The sequence below is a fragment of the Manis pentadactyla genome, chromosome 5 (genome assembly GCF_030020395.1).
Source record: "Manis pentadactyla isolate mManPen7 chromosome 5, mManPen7.hap1, whole genome shotgun sequence".
Lineage (NCBI taxonomy): Eukaryota > Metazoa > Chordata > Mammalia > Pholidota > Manidae > Manis > Manis pentadactyla.
Genome location: NC_080023.1, coordinates 150,908,293 through 150,931,880, shown reverse-complemented (window position 1 = coordinate 150,931,880; position 23,588 = coordinate 150,908,293). Strand labels below are relative to the sequence as shown.

The 23,588-nt window shown below is 46.5% G+C and overlaps 1 protein-coding gene across 3 annotated transcripts in view; it reads left to right on the top strand.

Moving 5' to 3' along the window:
• The window catches only part of STK35 (serine/threonine kinase 35), a 40,227-nt gene that overhangs the window by 3,399 nt on the left and 13,240 nt on the right, over window positions 1-23,588 (top strand). For all 3 annotated transcript variants that reach the window (XR_008997910.1, XM_036906412.2, XM_036906477.2), the window contains exon 3: window positions 10,365-11,114. Coding sequence is in view for 2 of the 3 variants with exons in the window: in XM_036906412.2 (XP_036762307.1) it covers window positions 10,365-11,077 (713 nt within the window). In the remaining variant the exon portion in view is untranslated. The remainder of the gene's footprint in view (window positions 1-10,364; window positions 11,115-23,588) is intronic.

Sequence of the window (23,588 nt, the reverse complement as noted above, 5' to 3'; positions counted from 1 at the left end):
TACTGTTAAAATTCTCTGACGTGTACAGTTTGTCAGAACTCGGCAGTAAACAGTGGCAGCATGGCTTAGAGGTTAATACCATGGGCTTTGGGGTTACACTCGCTTTCAGTCTTGGCTGGTCTGAACTGACTGCATGAAACATGGGACAAGTCATTTAAAACTTGTGAGGAGCATTCCTTTATCCATAAGATAAGGGTACCTGTGTCATACGGTTGCTCTGCAGCCTCAGAATGTTAGTAGGTGCTCAGGTAAGGTGGACTTCACTGTCTAGCAAGTTCAGGCTATGTTTTGAATCTTTCCCACCATTAGTGGAATCGAGATACCCAATATTCTTGTCCAAGTTTCCCTTACTTGTTTGACTACGGAACACATCTTATTGCCTGTGTTGTCAGCAACACCAAGTTGACAGAAATGCTGGTGTTTTCGTCCTCCCTTTGTGAACTAAAACTGAGGCCTAGAGAAATGAAATATTTTGCTTTAGGCCACATGCCTCATATGTTCCTTTTCAGTTGCTTAGAGTCCTCAAAATATTTGAGCCTCTATGAGTCAGGTAATGTTCTGGGATCAGCCATAGGGCAGTAAAGAGAATGGGCATTGCCTCAGTTTACAAAATTGCCATTCAGGTTTACGTTTCAAGTGTTAAGTTAGCAGTCAGTAAATATGCATTTGTTTTTGTTTTGTGTTTGCCGTTAATATTCAAGTATAGACCAAAGACCTACATCACTCCAGGTTAACTTTTCCTGATTTTAGCTTCCAAAATTTAGCAGTCAATCTGCCCAGGGGTGCTGGGTTTAGGCACACGGGGTTTAGGCACACTGGCGTTCAGAAATGTCAGTTGGAAGGAATTTTAGAGATAATCTGGTTCAGCTCTGTCAATAAAGTCACTTGCAGGCACTTTCTGCCCAGTCTCCTGCAATTTAGAGTAATTTTGAAATAAGACCAAAAAGTGCTAATCTGCCTTAAAGTCTCAACTGAACCAAATCCACATACTTTTAAATGAGTCCCTATAGCCTATTTGCAGGTGGGGGAAAAGACACTCTCTTCCCCAAAGGAACTTAATTTGAAAATTTTGAGGACCTGTGGAAGACTTTTCATGCTAATCAAGGTCACCAGCGGGAAAGGCAGGTTGGTTCGATAAGGACTCAGTACAGATGTGCAGAATTAACAGGAATGAGAATGAGAAGTTGGCAGAGAAGATGGGCTTAAAAGGCGGCTGCCTAGGGCCATGCGGATAGGGAGAGAAGAAAGTGGGATTGATTTAACAGTTAAGCCAAATAGAGAATAGTTGCTTTTCCTCTTTCAGTACCGGTTCTCTAGTGAATACTCAGACATTTCTATAGTCATTTGACATAGAAATAATCCAAAGAAAAGGGAAACTCCATACTTCAGTTCTTTATCTGATCCAACTTTGTTTGATGGATTTCTGTGTCTTATGGCTTCGGTTTCTCTCGGAACATAGACCAGACAAGTCCTACCCAGATCATTATGTGGAGAACAGAAGTTTCAGAATCAGTAGGGGTCTTGGATGCCTAATCTGGCCTTGTGTTTCACAGGGAAGGAAACTGAAGCCCAGAAAAGAGCTGACTTGGCCCCAAATGAGTTAGTGGTACCATTCAGACCAGTCCCCAGGGTTTTTTAAAATCAGACTAACAATCCTATAAGTTACTGGGTTGATGAGTTGGTGTCTTTGTTCAACCCTACAGAGGAGTGAAAGCATCAGCAGTTTGCCTTTATTCCCTTGTTTCCTTTGCTAAAGGACCCTGTGCCAAAAGCACCTAAAACTAAGGTCAAGATTACTGCCACTGAGAAGACAGCTGGTGAGCCCAAGCTCACTGTCAAACTCAGAAATACTGGTGCTCCCTCTGATACACACACTGACAGTGGGCCTGGGCTCAGGTGGCCACTGAGGAAAGGAAAATGAAGAAATAACACAGAGCTTTCTGACAAATAGCAACAAATAAGGACAGATATGTGTATATATAACCAGGACAAACTCTCAAGGCTCAGAATACTGAATAATTAGTTTAGAAAAGTGGGATCCTAGCTTATTCTAATTTGTAAGACACTGGTACTTTACCAGTTAATTAAAGTTTGCTGTACTCAAGATATCTTTAAGTGGCTTGACATGGGTGGGAATCTAGGCCCTTAGGAGGTAGTCCTGTCTGTGCACTGAGAGCCAGTGGTGGCTGAGCCACTGTGCACTGTTAGAAGAAACTGTGCAATGTTTTTTCCTAGAGGTACACAAAACGTGCCCAAGTGACCACAGTTAACGTCACTGGTGGTGGGTATCCCAGAAAACAAGTTCCTTCTGGGAGTAAAGAGGCATGGGGGAGCAGGGGAGGAAGTAGAAGTGGACTTCAGTCGCTGAGCACAGGGTAGGATGGGGAGCAAGACCCGGGTCTTGGCTGTGGATTGGCTGCCAGCCCGCAAACCAAAGCCGCCCACCCCCACTGGTCCAGCACTCCCCAACCCCAGCCTATTGGGTGCCAAGGGAAACCTTAGGGTCAGAGCTGGGCCACCTGAGCCCAGGCCCCAAGAAAGCAACTCTGAATTCTCCGCTGGAGCTTAGGGCCTCAGAGTTGAGACATCCCCCACGTAAAGGCAGAGAGCTGGGTAGCGATAACTTGGCTACTCTGTCAAAAAGTGGCCTTAGGGACCCTGGGCATTAACTGGACACAACAGAACAGTGGTGTTGACTTGGAGTGAGCTGATTTTAGCCCCAGTTTCACCTGCTTTAAGAGCTGCAACTTACTGATTGCTCTGTTACAGGTGCTTTTCTAAAGGTTTTCTATCTGTTAACAGATTCAGTCCCCAGAGCCACCTTTTGAAGTAAGTGCTGTCATTAGCCCTGTTTCACAGGTGAGGTGACTGAGGCACTGATGGGACAGAAATCACCCATATGAAACAGCTAAGCAGATAAGCCAGCATCTAAGCCCAGGCGTTCTAGCTTGACTCTGCTTTTTCTTAACAGCTGTGCTGCACTCAGGACAGGTGGCTTAAGTTCTGGGTTCATTTTTTCTTGGTTAAATGGGCATAATCATATTTTAGAAACTAATGGCTACTGTTTATTTTTAATTCTGTGTTAATCAGTACTTGAGGCACTGCTGCTCTCTATTGGTGCCTCCCATGAGTCTCAGTTCCCTGCTCTTGAATGTATTGAGACAACCATGCAGACTCTTCTCTTGCTACTGACTAGCAGCTCTGTGTGTGCTGGGGATTTTAGATACCAGCCCCAGGAGATAGGAACAACCCTTACCTGAGAGCTTTCGTTAATTGGGCTTGCATTGGGTAGGGCTTTTTGTAGTATAAACTCTCAAGGAGGGCTTAGCTTTCTAATAGAACATGAGTTTATTTTTAAACTTAGATTTGGCCTGTGGTGGTATCCTTAGGGCCAGGAGCCCGTGACACGCAAATTCTCAATCTTTACCTAATTGTCTTTAAGGTACATACATATTCTGCATGTCTCCTACCAGAATTTACCCTATTCTTTCCCTTTTTTCTCAAGCCTCTCCAGCTCACAGTTCTCATCTTGATTCATTTCACCCAGTTATTGAGCACATAACGTACTGTGTGTGAGGTACATTGTGGAAGCTCAAAGCCTTGGTGTGCCCAACTTAGTGGAGGTAGACACAGCACAACACTGCAGCCTGGGGAGGTGCTCTGGGGGAGCAGCTGCCAGGAATCTGGACTAAGTTTAGGGGGGGAAGGATGAGTTGTAAAAGGGTAAATCAGAAGCCATCCTAGCAAGAGGTATGGCCTAGGTATGTGGCAAGACCCAATTCATGTGGAGTAAGGAGCCAGATTGCTGTGGGTTACTCCCCACTCTGTCTGGCTAGTAGAGTCTGCTTCTTAACAAGATCCTTATAATGTTCGAATACTAGTAGTTAGTTAGCCTTTCATAGTATTTTCATATTCATTCTCTCATTTAATCCTCTCCATTTAAGTTGTTTTCATAACATGGTCTCAACACATGAGAAAATCAAGACCCATCAAGGTCAAGTAACTTGTCCAGTACCATACCAGTAAAGAGTCAGGCTCTAGATTGACAACCAGATGCTCTTCCCAGTTTGCATGTTCTTGACATGCTGACTGTACCAAGGGGCTGCCAATGGTGTCCAGACCCATTAACATAGCAGTTGTCTCTCTGGTGTCCAGGTATGATGCAGGATGGTTAAGGCTTACAACAGCCCAGTGAGATAGGTGTCTCTTGGGACTAGCACTCCCAAGTTCCTAGTTCCATCTTTTATGAAAGATGAAACAGATTGATAGGCTTTTCAGACCTTTTCCCAGGGTCACATAGCCGTGTCAGTGGAAGAGTAGGGGTGTTGACCCCAGGCCTGGCTGGCTCCACAGCCCTTGTCCTTTCTGTTGTGCCTTGGGTTCGTAATTGGCTCCTTGTTTCCTGGAAGGACACTATATCTTGCCCTGACAGCCACCCTAGGAGGTCATCTCTTTAGTGCACAATGACATTTGACTAATCTTACAAAGTATTTTGGACACTCTGTGTCTTAAGCTCGACCCAGCCTGTCTATAAAAACAGACACAGCCCAAGGTCACTGGGGCTGGGACAGGGCTCAGTCCTTATGTCCTTGGGGAGACGTGGTGGATGCATCCTTGTCTTAGGCTCCTCAGGCTTGGTCTTCAGCTGAGCCACTTTAAATAGATTAATGTGCAACTCTTAACTGATCAGAAACAGGGATGGCTGCAGTCATAACAAATTCAAACTTCATTTTTCTAGATTCCTTTCTAATCCATTTTCTTAAACAATTTCATATTCTTTCACTTCATATTAAATTTGCTTATGACATGTTATGTAAGCTCTCTGTTGGCTTTTTATGTAAGTAAATTTTGTTGAAGTATAAGCACTCATCCAAGTGGCAGTACCGTAATCGCCAGTGGCTGCTCCCGACAGTTGTCTCAGGTCTTCCCTCCTACTTGCCTCATGGAGTATCCGTTCTGGATATTTTTGGCACTTAGTGTGCCCTTTTCATTGCTCTTGGTGGTGTGGGTTTTCGTTTTTGTTTTTGTCTTTTTGGCAGTCCCAAGTTCCTAGAGGGGGACTTCTGTATCAAATGGATTGAGCATTTTAAGACCTGCGGTACATGTTGCTGAATTGTCATCTCAGCACACTGAAGTCAAAATCATAATTAGTCCTCTGTTGAGAAATGACTACATGTTGTGTGGTTGGACTGTCAACACCAGGGATTTGATGGACATTATATTCTTTGGGTGCATACATAATAGTTTGCTTAACAAGGAAATTTTTGTCAAAATGAGCAGTGGGCTGTAAAACATCTAGGTGTTAAATGCTGCCGGCACCAAGAGGCTGCAGTAGAGCATCATGGTTAAATCCAGGCTGTGGGGATGGGGACTGTAGGGTGTGCCCGTAACTACCTGTGAGACCATAACATAGGCAAGTTATTTAATCTTTTGAGCCTCAGTTTCCTTACCTGTGGAAGGGGATATAATTATCATCTAAGTATAGAGGGGTTTGGAGTAAAGAGGATTGGCTGGAGTACTCTCTGAATTCTTCCTTTCCATCATGCATGACACATGAGAAGTCCTGTTGATTCTAAACCTCCAAGACCTTTCCTTCCTCCCTTGACAGCCCTCACTTTTGGTTTCCAAACCTCCTGGTGAATCCCTTCACCAGTCTGCCTTCCATTTCTAAGTCCTCCTGACACCTCCCTGGGGAACTTGTTTCATCAATTCTAAAAGACGCTCTTTCACACGTTAGCATCTTGGAAATCAGAACCTGACATAGTCTATGGTGTGGCATAGTGTTGTCAACAGCCTGTAGGTCTTAAACTTGAGGATTGCTTAGATTTAATAAGCAGTGCATCTTCCTAAAATATATCAAGAACTTTACTTCCCATTTCTCAGTCTAAGTTTGTATCCTTTTGTCTTTCAGACACCATTTCTTGTGAGAGTACGTCCAGCTGCTTCCTCTCCAGCCTCATTTCAACCCTTCTCCTGCTCTCTCTTTGCTGCTTACCCCAGATTACCTGGTGGGTTTCTCGCTGCAAACACTCCCAAGTTCCTAGAGAGGGACTAGAGAGTTTCTAGGACTCACCCTCTTCATCCCATCCCAGGAGACGCAGCTCAAGGGGCTGCTCTCCCAGTGACTCTCATCCTAACCACCTCTTCCTGCTCTTCCTTCTGTCCTATCCCTTGTTCCCATAGCTGTAGTCATTCTGCTTCTAGTGAGCAGAAACCTTTATTTGTGAGGGCAGAGCTACTGCTTCTGAACTCGTCTCACTGCTGGTGTCTGCAAGCAGTGTATGCTCAGGAAATGAAGTGGAATTGACTAGAGTATGGAAGCCTGACTTCTGGAGGCTTGGGAACAGGCTTTAAAAGTCCTGGGTATTTTGTGTCTCTTTTTAGGAGGTGACTGCTCGTGCTGTTTGTCCCAAAAGTTCATACTGTGTCATCTTTATGCTGAGACGGCTGGCCTCAAGCTTCATAATAGAGGAGGCATCTTTTGTTGGGAGACTCCAATGCTACTTATTTCTATGTAATGAGATTCGAGACACCTGCTTGGTTCCCCCCGCCGCCACCATTTTCTCTGTCTCCCTGTGAACTGTGGCATAGGATACTTGAAATACAGGTCGCCTGGTTATTGGATTTGGGGAAAGGTAATAGAACTATCCTGAAGGTGGGCCTACCTGCCTTTCTTTAAGTCAAAGTGCATTTCTTCGTGCCCCAGTGACCTGACGGATGGCATTGTCTGGTGGAAGGACCTGGCTGTGGAGGCTCACACCCTACCAAACCGCTCGAGTCAGTGGTTGTGGCAAGTTGCTGGACCTTTCTCTTAGTTTCCCCCAGTGAAACTGTCCAGCAAGGTGACAGCTCACATAATGGGCCTCTGAAACAGTGCCTGGAACCCAGTGGGTTCTCATATGTTCATTCACCACAAACCCTTATCACCTCCAAGTAATACTCTGACGCCTTTCTCCAGCTTTAGGAAGCTAAATCTTTAGCTCTTTAATCTTACAGAACTGTCGGTTATACCAAACAAGAGAATTGTAAAAATTAAGTAAATGTTTTCAGTTATTTCAAAAACCTCTTGATTTCATGTAGGGGATTCCATTAGTTCTGCATGTGTCTGTTCCAGTTACACCTCCTGAATCTGGGGAATAACCACAGGGTGGCTTCGGGGACCCACTGAAATGGACCTGAAACTAAAACCGCATTGATGGCCTGTTCCCTGTAAGCTTCTGCTCTGCCTGATGGACCACAGTGACATTTCTGGTCCCCAGGAATTAGTGTCACTTCAGAACCAGTGTTTGAGAATTCCTGAAAGTCTGACCTTTTCCCTTCCCCAGTGTATAAACACCTTGGTAAACTGTAAGACAAGGGCCTTGGCTGGTCAGAAGAAAAATTGGGCAAAGGTCAAGTAGGACAGCATTCAATCTGGGCCCTAAGGTATACATTCGATGCCCACAGAAAGCTGGGTAAGAAGGAGGGTGCGATTTAGATAGATCACCACCAGAAAGAGTGGCCTGGTCTGGCTACAACATGGCTATTAGCGATCACATCCTCAGACAAGGGATATAATCATCCACTTTCATTTTCTGATCTATTTCATCTTCTGCCTGACATCTGAGAGCTTCATTCAGTGGTCTGCTATGCCAGGATCATTGACGTCAGTGACTCCTAGGACTCAGCTGAGGTCTGGTAGGAATGATGATGTTAGTGATGCTAGCATGTGATTTCCCCAGCATGTCTTACACAAAATGTATTTCATGCCTGTGATAACTCAGTAGTACGTGGCATAGGTGGCACCCTCACTCAATGGATGAGGAGACTGAGGCTCAGAGAGGTTCAGAGACTTGCCCAAGGCTCTAGCCAGCTTTCTGTCATACCTCAGCCTCCCATATTTTCCTTTGAACCCAGAAAACACCCATAAACCACTGGGCAGAGCTTGTCCTCTGGCCTGTGTTCTTCCTCTTACTTCACCCTGGCTTGCTGCACAAGAAATGTATCAAGTGCCGGTCCCTTCCCTCCACCTCACCGTGAGTAGTTGGGGGCCCGGGTGGGCGATTGGCCAGAAGGAAAGGGCTGGAATTCTAACATGCCTCTTGGGGATTTTAGTGAGCAGCTGGGGATTCCTGCATGAAAACACATGCTGCAGCTTCTGGTGAAATAAGCCCAGGGCCCTTGGCTATGCAAAGAAGAGCTCTCTGTCTCTGGGCTGGTCTCTGCTTTCCTCCGTTTTCCATTCTGTCACACTCAGGCTGCTGTGTCTGATTCTGAGCACTGCTTCCTATCCAGGGCTTTTCCCTCAGCAAACAGGTCTCTCCCTCAGCTCACACCCCCGAGCAAACCCCTTGGTCTGGTCCCGAGAGGCTCACCCGCTCGCTGTTGTTGGACACCCTTCACCCTTTTCTCTCTCCCTGCATTCTCCTAACCTGGACTTGTGCTGGAGTCTGTTTTGCAGACTTTTTTTTTTTGCTTGAGTTGTTATAGTTACCAACTTTGTATATAAAATAATCATTCCCCACCCTTTATTTCCCCACCAGAAATAATGTTTTCTGATGTGGCAGAAGGAATTTGATGGCTTTTTAATCGCTTCCTTTCTGGCTCTACCACCAGCAAACATTTCTTGCCCTCCTTTTGGGGGGTCTTTCCTCTGGGGCCTAGATTAATCCAGGCTTCAGATCACTGCTTGGTTTTGCAGTGTGTTTTGATAAAGAGCCTCAGCCCACTACAGCTGATGACCTAGAAAGAGGATTATGTGATGGGAAACAACTGACTTCAACAAAAAAACCCATCTGCCTTAAACTGGTCCTACCTGTATTACTTTGGTTGTAATATAAACAAATTATATAATTACAGGGGAAGTGAGATCTCTCAGATTGTGGTAAAAACCTGAAGCTTTTGCCTTGTCCATGTAGTCATCTTCTTGCCTCAACCTAGAACTCCAGAACTGCTGGCTTTGGCAGACGCTGGGTGAGGAGTGCATCACTCTGGTAGAATGGAAACACCATGCTAGGTTCAGAGGACTTGTCTGCAGGCTCTGGCTCAGTCACAGATATTCCATGTGACCACCCAGGGCAGGCCTAGTCTCATCAGCAAGATATTACATCCGTCTACTTAGACTTGGCTTTGAGGGGCAGTGGTGGTTAGCAAGTAACTTCAGGTAAGGGCTCAGTGTGCCACTAATTTTTCTACGAAGAACAGTTGGTTCTGTTTGGAGATGTCAGTCACCAACTTGCCTGGAGTTTCTAGTTCAAAAGGAGAGACTTTGGGAAAGGCAGAGTTGGAATGTCAAGCCAACACAATGTTATTCCACCTTACATACATCTACTTCCAACCCCACTGTTCTCCACAGGCTTCCTGTTTACACCTCTCTGGCCCATTCATTCCTGTATGCCATTATGCATTCCATCTCAACCTAGAATTCCCTTCTTCCTGTGTGACCTACTTACTGCCTGTCCTTTAGGGGTTAACGCAGTTCTTCCCCTTCTGACTTCTTCAGATCTGGCAGCACTTACCCACCCTTCACTGTTCACAAAAGTTGGCCTTGATGCAAATGCTTATGAAGCTTGCCATTTTAGATACTTGTCTCCTTGAAATGGGGCTTCTTAGAGACGGGGGCCTGCTATGTACCTAATCTGTGGTGGGCATATGGTGGTTAGCAGAAAGCTGGTGGGTTGGAGTGTGCCTCTGAAAGAAAATTGTGGTGCCATTCTGGACACATTGACAAGGATCATTATACAAGTCAGGAAAGAAGGAAGGGATGGTAGCCTGCCTGGTTTGGAGTGATGCATATTTCATGGCCGCCTTGCGTGCTTTACCTCACTTCAGCAGCTCTGGGCCGTGGGGGTGCGGGGGTGCTGCCTGTTTGGAGACACCATAACGAAGCAGAATAGCTTCCCAGTCAGATGGATTTGAGTCTCTTTACTAAGTCTGTGAGCCTCAGATTCTTCATTTTATAAGAGGGGGCTATTTCCTCCCACTCCAGTGGTGGTAAATATTAAGCTCATTGGCAAGTGCCCAGTTACACATGGCCATTTACAGGTGAAGAAGCAGAAGTAGAAACTTGGAAAGGTGAACTCAGCTGCCTACTGGCTATTCAGCCTGTCGGCAGTAAACCAGAGTTACTGCCCAGGCACTCTAATTTCCAAATCCAGGCATTTGACACCAGTCCCTGCAGCCTCTGTCAGACCTTGACTGATCCTGTGTGAGCAGAGCAGGCCTGCTTGTGTAGAGCTGGCTCGGTGCCAGTTGAGTTGGTCCTCTTGGCTTGGAGCCATTGTCCCCACGGTCACTCCTGCTCTGATCGGCTGTGTTCCTTAGTCTGCAGGTGGTGTGAATGTGACCATCTCACTCAAGCTCTTTCCCGCCCTCCTTTGATTTAGGAGAAAGGATCCTGGGTTATGCTGAGGAGCCCTGCTATCTCTGGTTTGTCATGGAGTTCTGTGAAGGCGGAGACCTGAATCAGTATGTCCTGTCCCGGAGGCCGGACCCAGCTACCAACAAAAGCTTCATGCTTCAGCTCACAAGCGCCATTGCCTTCCTGCACAAAAACCACATCGTGCACAGGGACCTAAAGCCAGACAACATCCTCATCACAGAGAGGTCTGGCACCCCCATCCTCAAGGTGGCAGACTTTGGACTCAGCAAGGTCTGTGCTGGGTTGGCCCCCCGAGGCAAAGAGGGCAATCAAGACAACAAAAATGTGAATGTGAATAAGTACTGGCTGTCCTCAGCCTGTGGCTCAGACTTCTACATGGCCCCCGAAGTCTGGGAAGGACACTACACAGCCAAGGCTGACATCTTTGCCCTGGGCATTATCATCTGGGCAATGATAGAAAGAATCACTTTCATTGACTCTGAGACCAAGAAGGAGCTCCTGGGGACCTATATCAAACAGGGGACTGAGATCGTCCCTGTTGGTGAGGCGCTGCTAGAAAACCCAAAGATGGAGTTGCACATCCCCCAGAAACGCAGGACTTCCATGTCTGAGGGGATCAAGCAGCTCTTGAAAGATATGTTAGCTGCTAACCCACAGGACCGGCCTGATGCCTTTGAACTTGAAACCAGAATGGACCAGGTCACATGTGCTGCTTAAAATTCAGGGTAAAGCATCTTGGGTGTTTTTAAACTAGGTGAGTGTACCTTTGGTTCTGCATGCACACTTCCTGGACTGGATTCTTCATCCTGGGCCCTGGAGTGGGCCCTGTGGGGTTGGGGAACAGTACAGGTCTGAGGAGAACCAAGTTCTTGTTATCAAAGTTCCCCCAAGTCTTGTTGAGGAGATAGGAGATATGAGTATGAGTTGGAAAGTCTAGGGAAGCTCTGAGTGGACATCACATTTGAGCTGAGTCTCTTCAAAGTCTTTTAGAAACCCTTTTTCTCATCAATTAATAAATGCTAATAGTAGGAAATATACAAAAGAGGTATGGACAGTTTTTGGAGAATAAATGCTACCCCTGATCATCCCTCCTGCTCACATATCCAGGTCTGCAGTTTAGCTCTTGCTGTAGTTAGTGGAGCTTATTTCCTGCTTTTTTACTCAATGCTCATCTGAGCATTTCCCTGTGTCATACTTTGAAAGTATGGCTTTTAGCAATCGGCCTTATATGTACCAAAATGGACCATTCCCCTACTTTAGATATCAGGTGACTTCTGCATTTTAGGTCCTGTAAACACGTGTGAATGAGTATTCTCATATGCAAGTCTTTGCCTATTGGGCAAATTTATTGTGGGCTTTCAGTGTCAGGTACTGTGGGCCTGGGGTAATGATGTAAGCAAAATTAGAAACATGCTGTATGTTCATAAATTCTGTGGCTTACTTGGGGAGAGAAACCTTATCATTGATCATAGTTGCTTTACAAGGAAGAAGTATTAAGGGAGATTTGCCCTTGAGAGGATCGTTCCCAGAGGCAAGAAGGGGGAGTGGGGGGCAGGAGGAGCTTTTCAGGTCAAAGGACTAGCTTCCACAAAGGACCTGAAGTCGAAGGAGCCTAGCACATTTAAGAGACTCTACTAGTGTGGGTTAGTGAGGAGTGTAGACATGTGGTTATCGGGGAGGACGGTGACCTGCCAGGAGAGTAGACAGAGCTGAGTGGGAAATCCAGAAGTCTGCGAGGAACTCCAGGGGTAGTTCAGTTGGACCACAGTCTGAGGTGTGAGTGAGGGAAGTAAGATCAGAAATCAGGCAAAGCATGGGACCATAGAATTTGACCTTGACTTAGGCATTTGGAAGCCACCTGGGGACAAGAGCAGAACAATGCAGCATTAAGAACTTCAGCTTGTGCAAGTTGAATTGAACAAAAGATTGGATACTTGGGGGCCAGTTGGACAAACTATCTCACTCGCAGTAGTAAGGGATGTTGTTGAACCTGAAATTGAGTAGCACTGAGCATAGAGGACTGCCTGTATCTTCAGAGCAGATAACTGGCAAGACACCTAGTAGGATGTAGAAACAGAAGAAAGTAGTAAAATATTGGGAGACTGATAGACACAAATGCTGGCTAGTGAGTTGGTCAGATTTGAATATTTTCCTTAAAAGAAATGCCTAGCCTCTTCTCATGGGAAGGAAGAGGATGTTGACCCCCATGTATGTGCTAGATGTTCTCACATGGGCCATTCTGTTTGATCTTTGTGGCCCTGCAAGGGGTTAGGTCTTTTACTCAATATCCTACTAATTTAAGGGCAGGTATATATCATTCATGATCCCTCTCCTCCCTGCTTTTTTCTTAATATGGCACGCTGGAAGTAAGCCACTTAATTCTGCTGAAGCCTTGATATGAGGTGATGGGGCATGGTACTGATCCAGTAGTCACAAGGAAGGAGCGTTATGTGTTTCAGCACCTGAGTGGGGTCTTAGCCTTTCTTTTTTCTTTATCACCCTCAGATTTCTAGTTGGAGTTGAAATTAAACCTGAGTTAAGCCGGGTCACATCTGTAATGTTCTCAGTAGACTTGTTTCTGGAGTGAGCTTTAATTCTTCCATTCCACAAGCATATATTGAGTACATTCCAGGTGCCAGGCCACTTTGTCCTACTGTGCAGTGCATAAGAATAGTGTTCCCTAAAGCTAGGTTTGGGGTGGTACCATGTTAAGAGCCCAGAAAGGGTTGGCTCAACAGTGTTTTAATTGTGTTACATGCTATCACTTCCCATGTCCATCTCATCTTTTCCACTTTAAAAAAACCTCTTAGAATTCATGTTTGCCCTGGGGTAGGAAGAAGGATATCATTGGTAGAAGGACCTGACTTTGGGTTAGGATTATGGGGATGTCACAACTAACTGAGATCAAGACTCCCCTTTGGATGTCCACGCTTGGGATTTGTACTATTTTGCAAGGCAAAACAAAGTTTTAGCTAAATTAGAGTGATTGTCTCTAGGTAAGAGGAATGAGTGAACTTAAAATGAGAAAAGATTAGGAACATAGTTACTGCCAGGTCTCCCAGGCTCTAGCAGCGAATGACAGTGCTTGGTCAGTTGGTGCCTGTTTGACCATAGGCTGTCTTGCCCTGCCCTACCTGGGCATTTAGAATTGTGGGCCTGGATCCAGGTCTGTGTGACAAGGAGCCAAGCCCTGTGGGCCCAAAATGATCTGACGATCATTTGGGATGTACATGAGCTCTGGCTGGCTGGTCAGAGAATCAGAGGCTTGAGTGGGAAGAACTGTTGAACGCAAACTCCCCTCCCTCCCACCAAGCTTTATAGATAGAGAAGCTAATTCCATATTTTCATTCAATGTATTTATTAGGGAACTATTTGCCAGGGATTATTTTAGGCACAGCAGATACATTAGTGAAGAGAACAGACAACAATCCTCGCCTTTGTGGAGCTTACTTTCTGTTGGGAGAACAACAGTGAACATGAGTGGTAGGTTAGTGCTGAGTGCGGAGTGTAGAGCAGGATAAGGGAGATGAGAATTCTGGGAGGTGGGAAATAGAGGTGTGCTTTTAAATGGAAGAGGTGAGGGTGGGTCTCTTTGAGACAGTGACATTTAAGCAAAGGTTAGAAGCTGGAGGTGACTCATGAGGATTTCTAAGAAACACCATCCCAGAAGGGAGGGAACAGCCAGTGTAAGGCCTGAAGGCTTAATCAAGGACAAGGAAGGGAGTGTAGGAGGAGAGGCTAAAACCAGGTAAGGAGTCATCAGCTAGAGTAGGCCATTATCAGGATTGTGGCTTTTGGGGTAAGATGGACAGCCATTGGTGATTTCAGCTGTGTGCTGTCTGATCTTTCGAAAGGATCCCTGTAATGACTGTGCTGACTCGGGGAGGAAGGGGAAGAAGTGAGGATAAGGTGGGAGGCTGCTGTAGTAACCAGGTGAGGAAGAGGCATGGTGGCTTTGAATGGTGGAGCAGGGGAGGTGGTGATTGGATTTTTGGTGGATTTCACGTCAGCCAACAGGATTTCTTTTCTGAACTGAATGAAAGGTGTAAGAGGAATCAAGGATGACTTGAAGATTTTGGTCTTGGAAGGACAGACTTGCCGTCAGATGAGATGGAGAGGAACAGGTTTGGCTGAAGAAAGTTAGGTTTCACTATCATCTGAAAGCTGAAATGCGTATTTAGAATCCCAAGTACAGAGGTGGAATATGCAGTTGGATGAGTCTGGAGTTCCAGGAGAGGTCTGGTCTAGATACAGATTTAGAGATGATTCCAAAGAGAGACTGAGCTGTGGACCATCCAACATTGAGGTTGAGGAGAAGGAAAGCAGACAGAAAGAGAGGAGACCTGGTTATGGCGTCCCGGAAGCCAGGTGAAGAAAAGACAGAAGGGATCTGTCACCTGCAGCCTGTGCGCCAGTAGGTTGAGTGAGGCGAAGACTGAGGACTGCCTGCTGGGTTTGGCAGTGGCGAAGGCATGGTGCTCACAAGCAGGGTTGGTGGTGGTGCATAATGGGGGAAACTCCCAGCCAGAGTGGGTTTGAGACAGAATGAAAGAGGAATTAGACAGAATAGAGCAATGATTCTCAAAGTTTTTTGTCTGAAGGTCCAGCTCTGAAGGCCTATGTATGTTCTTGAAATTGAGGACTCCAGACAGCTTTTGTTTGGGGTTATACCTATGGATTTTTGTTGTATTAGAAATTAAAACAGAAATGTTTTAAACATTCTTTTCAAATGAATACGTAACACATCAGCTACATATTTACAGAAGTATCACAATTTACGAAAAAAGATTTCAAAACAAAAATTAGTATGTAGAGTGGCATTGTTTTATATCTTTGCAGATCTCTTTAATATCCGCCCTAATAGTCAGCTGGATTCTCATCTTTGTTCTGCATTACAACTTGGTGCCCTGTCATTTTTCATGCTGTAACTCCTGGAAAGCTCCACTGTACACTTACAAGAGAATGAAAGTGAAAAGGGCAGATAATGTTCTGTTGCTATGAAATGGCTTTGCTTCGTGAGCTCCCAAACTCCACACCACACTGAGAACCAGTGGTGTAGATGACTCTCCCTGAGGAATTTCACCGTGGAGGGGAGCTGAGAAGTAGGAGGTAGCTGGAGACCCAGAGAGAGAGCGGTTATTCAAGGTCCGAAGTAGAGGGACAGAACTGACGTGTCCTGATTCCCAGCTTTCCCATCAGACCTGTTGTTATGCCTCAGACTCTAACTGCATGTAAGAAACATACTTGTCCCGGTACCAGCATGATAAAGAACCGCCTCAGTAGGTTCAGAGTAATGTTAAAGGGCTACATGGTTTGTTTTCTGCAACAATGAACAGAAATGCCCATTGGGTTAGAAACGTAGGATTCTTCTTAAGGAGTGTTGCCCAGTGGACTGTCCAGGATTGGATCTTGTTTCTGTGGTTTCCTGGTTATGTGACCTCAGGTGAGTTATTTTACCTCTCTGGGTTTTATTCATAAAATGGAGTCAACTACATTTCACTGAGGTTTTGTTACCCATAAAATAGAGTAGATCATTTATTTTACTGAGGTGGTTGGGGGAATCACAAAAGGTTATGAAAGTGCCCCGTATAAACTGTCTAAATGACATGTTAAATGGAATTTTACATACACACTTTGGCTGGAGGTGGGAAGTATTGTTTTGTCTTCCATTCCTCTCTGAAGACAGTGGTCTTCAGTAGCCTTGCTTCAGAGGATTACCAAATGACTTAAAAAAAAAAAACTATGCTAAAGGCAATTCTTCCCATTTTCTTCCAAAAAAAATTGTTTTTAAAAATTATCCAATGATCCTCTCTCTCCTTTGTCACTTTGAAGATGTTTAATAATTCCTGATGGCTCCTACCAACCAGCCACAAACCTTACCCAGAGTGGGAGGCCAGCCAAACTGATGATCCAGGTGTTACTGCCTACATGTGGCCAGGGAGGGCTGTGACGGGAGGGAATCTGCATTTGCGGCCAAGTTTGCTAATACACAAACCTCGGTTACTAGGGCCTCTTGAAGCCAGGGCCCTTGAATGACATTTCTTTGGAGCAGACAGCTCAAGCCTGCTGAAGGAAATCAGATGGTGTGACCTGAGGGGTTGTAGGAAATATTCTTTGCTTCATATGCAGTCTTGGTAGCCGCCTAACATCAGAGAAAGAAAGCAGGCCTGATTTCTTGTTTTTAAGTAATATATTTATCACTGGTCTGGGCTAACAGCTGGGTGACCTGGGTTGACCCCCTTAATCTCGGCTTCAGATTTTGCCTCCGTTTCATGAAATTTGAGGATTTTTAAACGGGTGTGCACGGTGGCGGGGTGGGGGGGGATTCCAAAGCTTCTAGTTTGGCCCCTAAAGATCTGAGAATTCACAAGCTTTTCGAGCTCAGCTCATGGTCAATAATAGCACATTTGCTTGTGTTGAAGCTGCAGAAGCCAATTGGATCATTTGCTTCCTTTGACTGGAATTATATACCCAACTTGTGTCACATTATAGATGTCAAATTAATCAAAAGTGATACTAAAAATTTTTTTCATGGGAAAGAAATGCTTAATGTGATTTGTTTTAAACAAGATCTTCAAAACAGTGTCCCAGGGGTAAATTAACAAAGGATTTTAGGTGAGAAGTTGGGAACCTAGAACTAGATAGGTCTCCAGGTCCCCTTCTCTGTTGAGTGACTTCCTGCCCCAGCTCCAGGACAGTGGTGAACTAACAAGACTGCACACTCTGGGGGAGGCGGGGCGAGACCGTGGGCAAGACAGCTTTAGGGGTGTGAGGCCCCCATTGGAGCCTCGCCTCATGAGTGTGGAGGGCAAAGAGGTCAGGCTTTGAAGGAGGGCAGCAGTGCTGAAGATGACCGGTGATGGGGGTCGTCCTGGGCCAAGTACTCTGACCATTACTACTTCTACTTTTCAAGTCACCTCCCAAAGGTCACGGAGCTAATAAGGGGCAAAATACAAATCTTAACCTGGGCTTTAACCAATGTGGCATATTGCCTCATTGAAGCATCTCTACAATGCAGTTATTTTCATGATCAAGTTGAGCATCATCAAGATTGAATTTACTGCCCTCCCAGCACTGCACACTGAGAGGAGTAATGCGGACTGGAGGCGCCTGGCCCCTTAGACGGTTTCCACGTGGGAGGGTAGTTTCTCCTGTGAAAAGGCTCAGTGTGCTGGTGAACAACTAGGTGGCCCGGAGGAAAGCAGGGAAGGCTCCACAGAGAAGGTGTAACTGCTGAAGAGACCCAAGTCGGGTTTGATTCCTACACCCCAGAGATCTGTCCCTCTTAGTCTCTGGTGGAGCCTTGAGCTCCCCAAAAGGATAGATGGGAGGAGGAGATTGCCAGCTTCCCCCTGAAGTAGATGATCAGATCCTTAAAGAATGGGGGTTTTATTTAAAGTTGAGAGATAATTGGCAGGAGATACATCCAGCTATGATTATTGACTTTGTGATCCACACAGATCTGGAAACTCTGAGCCCCTTGTGAGTGCCTGTCTGTGAAATGGAAGTCCTAGCCTTGCATTACCATCTCATTGGCACTTCTGGGGGCTGTGTGAACATGAAGGCTTGTGAGTGAAGATCCAGAGGGTTTGCTTCTCTTTTTCCCAGAACTTACAGCCTGCACTGTGAAGACCCAGCAGCTTTAGGTCCTGGTCCATACAGAGTTAACCTTGAGGCCTAGTATGGCTACCGTTTTCTGGGAGCCCCCCCCAGGTGGGGTGGGCAGGTGTTCATGATTCCCCGGGGGCTGGCCTTTGCCCTTGACTCTTCCTGCTGTATCGACAGGAGGAAGCTGAGCTGTCCATTGTGGAATGGGTTGGTGCTCCACAGGGATAATCTATCCCTTGAAGCTCTGCAGGACATCAAAGCATCTGTGAGGGGACAGGCTTGCCCCAGGGCTGTTGCTGCTCATGTCCTTATCCCTGGTGTCCTTGAATCCCCCTGGCCTAGACAGCATCCCTTTGGGCAAATCAAAACAGCTGATAGCAAAGCTGCCTGATGGTTGGGGTCCTTCCAACTCCCATTTCCTCTTACCCCAGGGCACAGAATGCCCATCAGCAGTAACAGCTCCTGCTTATTAAAACCTGATGTGTGCAGGGCAGAGGCCCTGCCTTGTATCTGCAGCCGTGAATTAAGCACTTACATATATTACCATACTTAATCTGCATAGCTGTTCTTTTATTTGCACTCTGCAGATGAGGAAACAATTTCTTAAGGTTTTGAGAGTCAGGGTTTGAAACTAGGGATCTGACTGCAAATTCCATTGTTCCAGCTCATTTAGTGACTCTTAAAGGGATCTCTTCACCTCTGCTCATCAGCGGGGGTGGTGGTGATGGCATGGTTCCCGATACTATCCTCTAGGAGCTCACTGTTCAGCAGTGGGGATGAGACATGGGCACTTGGTTGTCGTAGGTATGGCTTGGGAGAGAGTGGAGGGCAAGCTACTTGAAGGAGGTGGCACCTTGGGCTAGTTCTTGAAGGTAGTTTAGGGGCACCCTATAAGCCCAGCGGTAAAGGAGATTGCATAGGGTGTACTTGCCTTGGCATCCTGGGGCTTTGTTAGGTACAGGACTCTGCTGGTAAGAGGGAAAGGGTACTGTTCTAAGTAGTGAAATTCCCGACCAGAGATGCATTGTAGCCCCAGGGCCTGGGGAAGTGCCCATGGTTCTGTCTTGATAAACTAGAGCAGCAACATACAAGTTCCCAGCCCCTCTTCATTTCCACTAGTGAGTACTCTGTGGTATTACAAAATCAGAGGACATAGGGACCTCATACAGCATTTCTAGGATTCAGAAGCATGGCAGGCTTTAAAACTGCCAGCCAAGTTTAGAATAAATCAATACTATAAAATACTGCAGTGAATTTCCCAACTTTAAGGGAATTATACTTTCAGTTAGAGGTACCAGGGGAAAGATGTAACTCAGCCTGCATTGTACACAGGTCAAAATTCTGTATTTGTTTCTTAGTAAAAGAAAGTGATGTCTAGGGATTTGAGAGGAATGGATTGGAGCCACCTAGGCACACCATAGGGCAGAGTGACGAAGATGGAAATGCTTGTCATCCCAGGCTGCAGAGGGCTGGATGTGGGACCTGGGCAGGTAATCTTACAAATGGCACCCTTGGCTTTTCGTGTCCGAGGCAGGATACTGTAGCAGTAATGAAAGGCGGCTTGCATTTGGTGTATCATGTTGGGTTTTGTTCCAATGGGAAAGTCACAGACGATGTGAGCCAGTTGACTCATTCTGCATTTCTGTCTTTTTGGAAAAAGGGCAATCCCTAATTATCACATACAGGACCCTTTTGTTTTTTCCTTTCTGATTTTTTTAGGCATGTCTGAGACATGTCCTCCCAGAATCTAGCTCCAGTCTCAGGCAAATCTAAGGCATGGACTGGAAGTGTTGTGCTGTCAGATCTTGGCAGAATGCGAGCCCAGCCCAGCCTTGTACCAGACATAAGGAGAACTGGGAGTCACAAGTAAAGACTTTGTTGTTAGTAACCAGATTGCATACTTGGATTTGATGAATGTTTGGAGGGAACCCTTGGTTAGTGTGGGGCAGCAGGGATGAATATGAGGATGCCACACCCCAGACAAACAGGGTGACTTTACCCTTAAAAAAAAATTATTTGGGCATTTAATCCAGTTGCCTAAACTGAAATCCAGATGTCACTGCTGACATGATCCCAGAGATTCTCCTCCCTCCCCTGCTCTGAGCATCTCAGGGCATTGGCTACACCAACCAGGTGTAGCACGAAGAGCCTTTGGAGGGAGCGCATCTTCCCAGCCCGTAGCAGTGGGACAGCTGTCCTTAGAACTCCAATTTCCCAGTACTGGTACAATTTCATTGAGTTGGGCATAAGGTAGCAATGCCATAGGCAGGCCCAGATGTGAGTCTTCAGGATCTGCAGAAATTACATGGCCTGGATAAAGTTCAACTGTAATTAGATTGCTTCTGTTTTTTTCAGTGAAAAGAACTAAGGGTGTCATGAGTAAGAAATTTTCTACTTAATAGCTGGAGGTTCTATCCTGTGAACTTAAAGACATGGACATGTTACTGCCGCACTCCTCCCTGCTCCTCCCAGCTCCCACCCTGCAACACAGTGTCAGGGACAAACCTCAGCACCAGCGGTTCTCAGAATGTGGTCCCACACCGGCAGTGTCACCTAGACCTGCCTTGAAATGACTCTCTCTGGCCTTACTTCAGACCTGCCTGCAGAGTGGGAAGTGTGAGGGCTGTGAAGCTGAGGCACTCAGGCACTCGGGTTTGAGAGCTGCCCCAACCAGCGGCAGGCAAAGGCACTACACATCATGTCACCGCTGGTTACACATGCAGCCATCGGCCTTCCCTCTTACCCCTCTGCCCTCCAGAAGCTTGGATCTAGGCCTGAATGCTAGGAGAGCCTGCCAGGTTCTAATCTGGCTCTGTCTTCTGTAATCACCTAGCATTGAGACATAGGGCAGCCACTTCTCTGGGAGCCAGTTTCCTCATCTAGAAAACCATGGGACCTCAAGGACTGCTCTCTGCTCTCCCGTCTCCTCCTCAGACCTGGAAGTTCATAGGGGCCACCGTGGATGTGGTTCTGGGACCGCGGGTTCCTGGGTCTGTCTTAGTTTCTCCCTTAGTGCATGTGTTGGGATGAGGTGAGATCCCTCAGCTGCCTGCTCCTCCTCGGAGGAGGAAAACAATCGAACTTCTCCATGGGCTTCCCCACCCCTGGGGTAGGGGACTTCTGAGCCATAATAACAATGAGCACCTTAAGATGGTCTCCACGAGTTCTCTTGGGAGTAATGGGTCCCCATGAAGTCTCTGGTGGGATGGGCGATCACCCTTAGAGAAAGGGGGATGTGAGAGGGAATGGGGGAAAAGCGTGATGTACAGGCTGTGCTCAGGTCTCCAAGAGGAGTCTTAGACATGGCTTTGAATCCTGACTAGAAAACTTGTCCAATCCACTGAGCAGCTGCTGTGTGCCTGGCTGGGGCTGTAGAGATGAAGATAGTCCCTGACTTCAGTCCATCTAAACCTTAGGTGTCTCTCTGAGCCTTAGAGTCCTCATTCATAAAATGGGTTGCTAACACCACCCATATAGGGTTTTCATGTGGACTAAACAAGAGTAAAGCTGGCATAGTGATGCTAGGCACACAGGAAGGACTCCACAGCTTTTGAGCTCTCCTGTCCCTTCATACTAGTTCTTGGCCATGGTGCTGACAGCTAGAAGTAGTATCTCAGAATATGAGCAAGTTGATATGCTTCCCACCTCCGACCAGTAAAGAAAACACACACCTCAGAGGGGCCCATTAATTTTGTGATTGCCTTTATATGTTTCAGGCACTGGGAGGTCTTGCAGTAGGACATCAGGGGAAAACCAGACATGGTCCAACTCGTAAGGCACTTATACCACATTTTGAGAGACATGTCATTAGGGGAAAAGTACAGATACAACTTCGGGCAGGTATGGATGGAGGAAATAGAAAATAGGGGACCTGTGCAGGCAGTCAGGGAAAGTGCTAAGGAAGTGACATTGAAACAGACCTGAAGGCTGAGGTGTCTGCCAGCCAGAGGGGCAGTGGACTGGTAGGAGCAAGGTGGGCAAGATGGCAGAGGCCGGGAGGGGACAGGAGCCTTGTGACGCCAAACTTTGCAGACTGTGGTAGATCATTGAAGAGTGACTTCAGCCATCAATTTCCATGTTTACGAGGTCACCTGGCTCTGTGGCCAGTAGGATTGGAGAGAGGCAAGCATGGAAGCTCAGTAAGAAGCTGTCATTTTCCAGGTTGGGGTGGATGATGCAGGGGTTGGAGAAGAGTGAATTCAGGGTGCATTTTGGAGATTGCCATGGGACTCACAGGTGGAGACTGGATTAGGGAGGTGAAGGCAGGTGGTTCAAGGCTGTGCAGTGGGGGAGAGCCATTTAAGAGTGCTCACTGCAGGAGGAGTGGGGAATACACAGACCTATCTTGGATGTGGGTATAAACCTACCGCTAGAGAGATTTGATAAGTTGTAAGTGATTGGGTTGTCTTGGAGTGCTGTTGAACCCAAATTTGGGGCTGAGCAAAGGTCCCCTTCCTGGGCATAGTGCCCTCCGTAGGCCTGGGGCTGCCTTCACAGCCTTCCTTTATGGCTGAGTCTTGCTGTGTTTTGTTCTTCATTGTAATCAGCTTCTCATTAAGTGACTGATGTGTCTGGCTCTGTCTTTATTTGCATATGCAGTCTGCTATAATTACACCTCAAGAACACAGCGTTTTGTTGGTTTTATGGGGTTTACTTCTGCTTAGAGCTGAAAGCTTGGGCAGTGTCCTGTCACATGGGCAGGCTGGTGGTTCTGCCAAAGAGCACTTCTAGTGCTGGCATCTCACTCTTTGGTTTTTTTTTTTTAATAGTTATATAACATCAGGACCATGGTTGCTAGCTATAAAATTGATTTTGAGAGCCACTTTAATGTGTGAATTGGGAAATACTTTCTATTTTGGGTTAAGGAAAGGAGTAGAGGAGGAGGAGATAGGGGGACAAGTTCTCTGGTGCCAAGTGCCTTCAGGTTTCTAAGTACAGGTACCAGGAGCTGAGGGGTGGCCCATGGCCTTGACATTGAGCTAATGGGGAAGGGGTTTCAAAGTGAGTCCTTCAGCTATCCTTAGACACTTTGGTTTGAACCATGTAGGGCAGGGGTGGAAGCTACTCCCGCCTGTCCACCCTACATATCTCCTTCCCTGGGACCCAAAAGTCTGGGCTCTTTTTTGTACTCATTTGCAGCTGCTTACTGAGCCCCTGCAGCTTGCTCATGGTCTTACAGACCCTGTGTTTGTTTCTGTATGGGAACAAGCCTGGTGCAGCCTGGGGTCTCTCATCTTAAGGCCTTAGCGTGGGTGGGTCACTTTCCCTCTCTCACTTGAACCTACTGAGCATGTGACATTTGCCAGACTTCATACTCGCTTTCTGTTTATCTTGTTGAGTCTTCACTTGAGTCCTGGGTGTGGTGTCTCCGCCACTCCCACTCCGGAGAGAGTAAGTGATTTGCCCCCACTGACCACAGAGCTAGCAAGTGCCGGCTCCAGGGCTAGGTCTGTAGTGGCACAGTACTGTCTCCACGCTCCCGGGAGCTCAGAAGAAGGCTGCTGGCTTTTGTTGAAAAAGTGAGTAATGACAGCTTGCAGAACGTAGGACCTCAGGTGGCCCTTGAGGAAAGGAGGGCAGACGTGGGTAAAGGGACACAGTGTAACCAAAGGCAGAACAT